This window comes from Cuculus canorus, chromosome 1, assembly GCF_017976375.1.
Source record: "Cuculus canorus isolate bCucCan1 chromosome 1, bCucCan1.pri, whole genome shotgun sequence".
Taxonomy (NCBI): domain Eukaryota; kingdom Metazoa; phylum Chordata; class Aves; order Cuculiformes; family Cuculidae; genus Cuculus; species Cuculus canorus.
The window spans coordinates 2,102,964-2,111,854 of record NC_071401.1 but is presented as its reverse complement, the minus strand read 5'-3'; the positions used below and the strand labels follow the sequence as shown (position 1 = coordinate 2,111,854).

The 8,891-nt window shown below is 41.2% G+C and overlaps 1 protein-coding gene across 3 annotated transcripts in view; it reads right to left on the bottom strand.

Annotated features, from left to right (window-relative positions):
- Nucleotides 1-570: 570 nt before the first annotated feature.
- MYO16 (myosin XVI) overlaps nt 571-8,891 on the bottom strand; it is a 394,275-nt gene continuing 385,954 nt past the window's right edge. For all 3 annotated transcript variants that reach the window (XM_054050575.1, XM_054050567.1, XM_009560753.2), the window contains exon 35: nt 571-7,942. In XM_054050575.1, coding sequence (XP_053906550.1) covers nt 7,709-7,942 — 234 coding nt within the window. In that variant the 3' untranslated portion in view covers nt 571-7,708. The remainder of the gene's footprint in view (nt 7,943-8,891) is intronic.

Below are 8,891 nucleotides of genomic sequence, written 5' to 3'. Positions count from 1 at the left end.
AGCCCTTGTCTGGATCTGTTCCAATAGCTTCACATCCTTCTTATGTTGAGGATTCCAGAACTGGGCACAATACTCCAGGTGAGGTCTCACATGAGAGGAATAGAGGGGCAGAATTCCCTCCCTTGACCTGCTCGCCACACTTCTGATGCAGCTCAGGATACTGTTGGCCTTCTGGACTGCAAGTGCTCGTTGCTAGCTCATATAGAGCTTTTCATCAATCAGCACCCCTAAGTCCTTCTCCTCAGGGCTGCTCTCAATCACATCATCCCCCATCCTCTATTGAAACCATGGATTGCCCTGACCCAGGTTAGGACCTTGCACTTGGCTTTATTGAACCTCGTAAGGCTCACACAGCCCCAATTCTCCAGCTTCTCCAAGTCCCTCTGGATGATATCCCATCCTCTGGTGTGACTACACCACTCAGCTTGTTAAATTTTTGCTTCTGGTTCTTCTATGGACCTCAGCAGTTCTCCTGCATCTCTAAACAAATAATCATTAGCACGGTCTTTTAAGAGAAGAGTAGATTTATGAAAAAGTATGTCTGTGAAGAGTTGAAATTACATGCAAATTCAGACTGCAGCCAACAAACAATTTCAGCTGGAAAAGAAAAATGAGAAAAACATGTTGAAAATATTGAAATATTTAATTTCAGTATTTTTTTAAAGGGAATTGTTCAAGATTAAAAATTAAACTCAAAAGTTATGCTGTAATTGCTTTGAACCACTTTTTTTTTTTTCTCATCAAAGAAGTCTGAAAATTAACCTAAGTTGAAAGGAAAGGAAATGAGAAAGGGCTAAAAGGAGATTTTATTCAAACATATGACAACCAAAACAAGCTACTTAATGTTGAAATAAATACTTCTAGATGATTCAAGGGGGTTTTTTTTGTTTACTGTAATAAATCCAAAAACCTCAAAAAGTCATAACATGACTTGACAGAATTTTTGCCTAACACACTTCATAGCAAAATCCATGATTCAACCAGATCCAGCACACATTCATGTGATCAGGGGATGAGCCAAGCCACAGGAGAGGACAGACAGTCTTTGCTTAACGATCTAATTCTCACAGCCACAATATAAGCCAGCACTGGGATTTATTTATTTATTTCTTCTCAAAATGAAAATCCTGAGGATACAAAGAACAGTAACACTGAGGGGAAAAAAAAAAAGCATTACCTTATATACCCTTCTGTTTTGTTCAGGTATTGTCAAATTGTTATGCTCAGATGGTGTTTTCTTTTTAAAATCTATATACTTAGAACACAAATTCTTGAAATGTTTAATACCATTCTGGAAAACTAACTTGTACAGAGTGTAATTACATTTATTATTTAACAAGCGAATGGCAAAACTTATTTTAGGTTCCTCCGAGCATTTCCAATATTAGCAGGCTTTATAGAGATAAGAATAACAGGTTTACGAGGGATATGGATACTACAGAGCAGAATTAAAAACTACAATGAATATGTCTATTACTATCACTTCCGAACTATGCTACAATCTATTATGCTTTCTTAGCAAGTTAATGAAATTCCTTGTCCCACACATAAAGGATCTGCAGCATAATAAAGTTATTAATGAAAATAAGTCAACCTTTTTCGAAGGCATAAAAAAAGATCACTGGCAAAAAGGGAAATGTAATTCACTTATTCACCAAGCATACTATTGTTTTGTAAACAATACAAGCTTTTAACAGGCTCATCACTTCATGCTGTACCCAGATCTTTTGTAAAATATTGGTGCACGTGTTTCTCTCAAAAGCATTTTTAAAAGCAAAATTTTTCATATAATCTGCAACAGGAAAGTAACTACAGCAACTGAAAAACACCAAGTGCTATTTCTGGAGTAAGAAGTACCACGGCCAGCAGGACCAGAGGACTGATTTCGCCTCTGGATTCGGGATAAATGACTTTGCACCTGGAATCCTGTGTTTGATTTTGGGCCCCTCACTACAAGAAGGACATAGAAAGATTGGAGCTTGTCCAGAGAAGGGCAAGGAAGCTGGTGAAGGGGCTGGAGGGAAATCTGTAACCCAGAGGAGGGCTACAAAGATAATCCAAGGGCTGGAGCACCTCCGCTATGAGGACAGGCTGAGAGAGTTTGGATTGTACAGCCTCGAGAAGTGAAGGCTCCGCAGAAACCTTATAGCGATCATCCAGTACCTGAAGGGGTCCTACAAGAAAGATGTGGAGGGAGTTTTTACAAAGGCTTGTAGTGATAGGATTATAAGGGATAGCTAGAAATTGGAGAGGGGTAAATTTAGATTAGACATTAGGAGGAAATTCTTCATGATGAGGGTGGTGAGACAGCGGAATGGGTTGCCCAGGGAAGTTGTGGCTGCCCCATCACTGGAAGCACTGAAGGTCAGGCTGGATGGAGCCTTGAGCAGCCTGGTCTAGTGGGAGGTGTCCCTGTCCATAGCAGGAAGGCTGGAACTGAATCATCTTTAAGGTTCCTTCCAACCCAAACCATTCTATGATTCTATGTCTAGCCTGGGGAAAAGGAGGTTGAGAAGAGACCTTAGCACCATCTACAACTGCCTGAAAGGAGGTTGTAGCGAGGAGAGTGTTGTTCTCTTCTCCCAAGTGACAGGCGATAGGACAAGACAAAATGTTCTCAAGTTGCACCAGGGGAGGTTCAGATTAGACATCAGGAAAAATTTATTCACTGAAAGGTTTCCCTGGCACTGTCAGAGGCTGCCCAGGGAGGTGGTTGAGCCCCCGTCCCTGGAGGTATTTAAAAGATGGGTAGATTAATTGCTCAGGGAACTGGTTAATAGTGGACAGGTACAGTTGGACCTGATGATCTCAAGTTCTTTTCCAACCAAGCAATTCTATGATTCTATGATTCTAAGTAAGGTTTGCAAGTTTTTAAAATTTCTCATGTCAACAGTTTGTGTTTTCTCTTTTATTGTAGTTTAATATGGTTTCAGAATTCTCTTACCCTTAGAAGTGATGCCTTTTTAAGGTGTAAAACATACCTGATTTTTTCTTACCCCATTCTGAAGGACAGGTTGATTTATTAGAAGTTTTGTTTTTTCCACATATTAAAAAATAAAGCAATAAGGCACAATGTGAAGGAGTGATTATCTGATGATAACCCCAGCTTCCTGAAATTGCTTTATTGCAAGTATAAATATATTTTAGGTTGTTCATTGGATCTTAAGGGCATTAGCATGCTCATAGAGTTTAATCTTTCCCTTTAGAATATTAAATTCATAAGGCTTTTTTTTTGTCTAAGCTGTTTTTAATGTGCAAGAGAGGACTTCATACACTCAAGAAATACTGTAATTGGCTGGTGCATACTCCGCTGGGGAGATTAATTTACAAGCACTGTACAGTTCTGTTAAAACTACTTCTCAACATTTCAAAATGTCAATAGTATATTTTCCCAGCCCTGTAAACACATTTTGATACACAATATAAACTTTAATGGTAGTTTTAAGACACCTCTGGGGGTATGGTTATTTAAGCAATAAGACACAGTAGGGTGTGAATTATGGTATAATAATTCCCCACCAACTGCATTGTTAGGCATGAGGCCAAAGGCCAAGGGACCAATGAACACACTAGGTGTGAATTATGACATCATAAGTCACATTCTCGAGTGTCTTACTGACATTAAAGAAATATTTAAAACATGTTTTAACACAAATACTTTATTCCTATAGTGCTATATTGTAACGGAACATCCTGAAGAGTCTTCCTAAGTAAAAAGTTAGTCATTACATAATCTGGAATTAATAACAAAACTGAAAGCATCGTATCTTCTGCCATTTAGTTTGTGGTATTGCACTGTGGTAACATGCTTTAAGGAAGAACCCCAGAATATGTCTATTGAAGTTTGTAGAAAATAGATCAAAGGCCTTCTGCATAGAGAGGGAATAATCTGCTTTGCTCATTGTCTGGAGAACCAGATTGCCTGAATCAGGTTTGTACTGGCTTCTCCTCTGTAGCTGCATTGATGAAACTGCTCTAAAATCTACATAAATTGGGGGTTTATTTCCACATTTTGTTTATATCGCTGTAATAGGGCACAATACAGATTCTCAGAGAGTGGCACAAAGGTTCCTTAGACTCCATTTGAGCTCCTACAGCTGAAGCTGATCACAGCTCTAACACAATGCTTAGTAAGGATTGCAAACAGTATAACATACATTTATACTATTTCCCATTTTAAACTCCATTTGACAAATATGTGGCTCCATGTCCAGATGGAGTATTGTGTCCGATTATGGAATCCTTAATATAAAAAGGCTATGGAACTGTTGGAATAGGTCCAGAGGAGGGCCACAAAGATTATCAAAAGGCTGAAGTACCTCTGCTATGAGAACAGGCTGAGAGAGTTGGGGTTGTTCAGCCTGGACAAGCCTCCAGGGAGACCACAGAGGCCCCTTCCATGAACAGAAGGGGGCCTTCAAGAAAGCTGTGGAAGAACTTTTTACAAAGGCCTGGAGTTATAGGACAAGGAGGAATGGATTTAAATCGTAAGGGGGAAGATTTAGATTAGACATTAGGAAGAAATTCTCAATGTCAAGGATGGTGAGGCACTGGCACAGGTTGCCCAGGGAAGTTGTGGCTGCCCCATCCCTGAAAGTGTTGAAGGTCAGGATGGATGGGGCCTTGAGCAGCCTGATCTAGTGAGAGATGTCCCTGCCCATAGCAGGGGGATTGGAATTAGGTGATCTTTAAGGTTCTCTTCCAACACAAACCATGTTATGATTCTATGAAATGTATTTCCTCCCCTCTAGTTAATCCCATGTTATAAATGCAGCAATGACAACAGCGCCGAGTGGAGATACACAAGCTCACCTTACAAATAGCTAGCTTGGTGACTGGTAGCAAGCTCACTGTGACAGCAGGGATCCTGGCATGAACTAAACTGGCTTCTCAGTTTTTATTGCTTGCCCTGAACCTCCAGGCTGCTGTGGATTAATTGCTACCAGTCGCCAAGGTCGGCCAGTGAGCATTAGAGTTTGCAATATGATAGAGTTTATGAGAAGGTTATTTGCCAGGCCCATTTGAGAAGAGATAAGCCTGAGGGCATGTCTGCATGTCTCAGCGCAGTGAGGTGTTCAGGATAGCTAAGCTAGCTGGGTAGATGCCGTTATGGCTTTGTCTAGTGACACTGTGCCATGTAGGGATAACAACTTGTACCCTGGAAGCAATGCAGTTGCAAAGTCATGTTAATTAGCTCTCTTGTATCCAGTTCTGGAGCCATTTCATTTTGTTCTCACACAGGGATCTCTGTGTGTCCTGGTTATCTGAGCAAAAAGACTGAAACCTTAATTCCTTCAGGAAAAAGCCTTGTTTCGACACCATTGTTTAGTGGGTGAGAGTTTTTTCCTTCATAATGTCACAGTGGTTCATTGCCCCTCCTGTATAAAGTAATGATCTATGGATGTGTCCATCAGCTAAACGTAAGAGCCAGAGTCTGCTTCTTCATGAAATAAAAATAGGTGATCGTACAAAGAGGATATCTCAAGGTAAAATTCTGAGTGAACCTGGTGCTTCCTCTTCCTTGTTCCCTCAAAGTATCTATTTTCATCTCCAGCAGGAGAAAGTGCTTGATTCTGCCTACAGCTTGGTGACACACATGGGAACATCTAGAGTTTTGCTGCTTCCCTGTAAAAAATAAACAAGGATGTGACTGTTCTGGAATCCTCAACAGAAGAAGGACATGGAGCTTTTGGAACGGGTCCAGACGAGGGCTACAAGGATGATCAGAGGGCTGGAGCACCTTCCATACAAGGACAGGCTGAGAGAGTTCAGGTTGTTCAGCCTGGAGAAGACAAGGCCCTGAGGAGACCTTGGAGAGACCTTCCAGTACATGAAGGGGGACTCCATGAAAGCTGGGGAGGGACTGTTTACAAAGGCTTGTTGTGACAGGACAAGGGGTAATGACTACAAACTGGAGAGGGACAGATTTAGACTAGACATAAGGAGGAATTTCTTCACGATGAGAGTGGTCAGGCACTGGCACGGGTTGCCCAGGGAAGCTGTGGTTGCTCCATCCCTGGAGATGTTGAAGGCCAGGTTGGATGAGGCCTTGGGCAGCCTGGTCTAGTGGGAGGTGACCCTGCCCATGGCAGGGGAGTTGGAACTGGATGGTCTTTAAGGTCCCTTCCAAGCCAAACCATTCTATGGTTCTATGATTCGATGACTGTATTTTGCCATTCAGCCTGCTTGAAGCTTCTGTCAAACATGGTGGAAAACCCTACCTCTAAGTAGATTTCTTTTTTTTTTACTTTCCCAACGACTTCCAACCAAGGGTGAGCTCACTTTTAAAACCTAGCTTGCATTTGAAAATATGAGTTTTATATCCACTTACAAAATTATAAGTGCTTTTTCCTGGATCCCAACAGGAATGGGGCAAAAAGTCAAGATAAGTGTTTTGTATTGGCTCTAGGTACTCCAAGACCTTAAAATAAGTGGCTCTGGACAAAATACCTGTGTATACATATAAATTACACCTTTGAGTGGCAAAACAGTATTTCAAACACTGCTGAGCAGTAGCTGACAAGTTGCCACCAGTATATTTTTTCATAAATTAATGTGACTGCTCAGAACTCATATTCGCCAACTAGAATGCTCCAGTTTCTGAAACCATTTCATTACCTGAAATCTGAGATATAAATGCATCACTGTACCACCATAAGGACATAATCCTTTGATATACCCGTCTCCATAAAGCCTTCTGACTTGTAACAGTAAACCAAAGCCCTATTTTCATATCTCATTACCATTATGTCCACTGACACCTGACCTTATGCATAATCAGGCATGAATTTTAAACCGTACTGACAATCGAAATGAGCACCTCGTTATTTTATAAAACCCAGAATTAATAAGATTTGAGATGTAACTGCGGAATTCACAGCTCACACATTCAGAAACACAGGTCCATCACAAAGAAACCGTGTTCTCTAGTTCATCTGAACAGAATCAAATTGCACCTGCACAGAGAAGGTTTGCAGGAATTTCAGGATTGGACTTCAGAAAGGATAATGCAGAGTCCTGAGAAAACAACACAGACTTGGAACTGTTTGGTGTGTTGTTAAAGATAAACTATGAAATAAAAATGCGAGTACTGAATTTATTACCTGTATTTTGAAGAAAGAACAACAGCACCAATTGCATCAAGTTAAAAAACACCAGTAATAAACATGAAATAATCCAGGTATGCAACGCCAACAGAACACAGACATCTACAAAGAAATATATATATGTATACAGGTACTATAATAAAACCATTCGTTAGGGAACAAGAAACATCATCTTTTTGTACTATATAAAACAGCTGTACAGTGTGCACACAGACTTTCCTGATCTAAAATGCCTGTCAGTCACTTCTCCCCATCATCATTTTCTTAACGTCATTTCTTCAGTGTCCGTGGGAGAACTCTTAAGTGACTCTTGTACTTTTAAACTAAGTACTTAGAGTGTAGTTTGTCTCCATATATACACACACATACATATATATAGTCACAGATGCACACATATATGTATATGTGTATATAAATGAGAAGAACAAACACACGCATGTTCACACACACATGACAAATCTAAATAGCTCCTCCATCCTTTGCTCTTCGAGCTTATAAAAAATCCCTGCACGCTTTGTGAAGGGAAGAAAACTTGCTGATTGTGCAGATTGAAGTGATTAGATGGTTTCATTCTGAACAGTCTGCAAACATACACATCTGAATCACATGGTGGTATCCCATATGCCTGAAGAAAGTCTGTTGCAGGAGGTATCTTCTACCTTCTTCAGCAGCGTTGGCTTTTTACAAGGGGGTGGAGGTGGGGCTGTAATCCTTTGCTCAGTGTTGTGCAAGATTTGCTGCCAGTCTTCTCTCTCTTCACACAGCTTTCTCCTCCAATCTAGAAGCTCTTGCAAAGCCACACTCTCATTCTCTGAAAGTCTAAGCTGATGAATAACCTGTTAGTGAGAAGGAAAGAAAGGTAGATAAAGTTAATTCTCCTGGCAATATAAAACTGCTTCGTCCACAATGAACGATACTTCATGCAGGATCCTTTTCCTCTTCTTTCATGGTTGTAAACCTGTAGGCAGGGCAGAAACAGGTCAATTTTCTCATCTCCTTTGTAAAAAGCTCACTGATGTGCATAATCATAGAATCACTAGTCAGGAAAAGACCTTTGAGATTGTAAAGCCTAACCATACGTGTCCACTAATAAACTGTATCCCTAAGCATCTCATCTCCCCTGAGTTTTAAATCCTTCCAGGGATGGCAACTCAACCACTTCCCTGGGCAGCCTCTGCCAGTGCCCAAGAACCCTTCTGGTGAAGAAATTTTTCCTGATGCCTAATCTGAGCCTCCTCTGGTACAATTTGAGGCCATTACCTCTCATTCTATTGTCTGTCACTTGGCAGAAGAGACCAAGACCCACCTCTCTACAACTTCCTTTCAGGCAGTTATAGACAGTGATGAGGTCTCCTCCGAGCCTCCTCTTCTCCAGGCTAAACAACCCCAGTTCCCTCAGCCGCTTCCATAAGACTTGTTCTCCAGCCCCTTCACCAGCTCCGTTGCCTTTCTCCAGACATGCTCCAGCCCCTCAATGTGCTTCTTGTAGTGAGGGGTCCAAAACTCAACACAACTGTGCCGAGTACACCAGTGCCAAGTACAGGGGCACAATGCCCTGGTCCTGCTGGCCACTCTGCTTCTGATACAAGCCAAGATGCAATTGGCCTTCTTAGCCACTTGGGCACACTGCTGACGATGGATAAACTATAATGACTTTCAGCAAAATAACCTTCTCTTGAACTCATGAGAGGTGTATGATTCTGCTAAGCTCTGTGCAAGGAGGGAACCACCTTCTGATCTCCATCCATTATTCGCAAAGGACACCATGGGGCATTATGAGCTCAT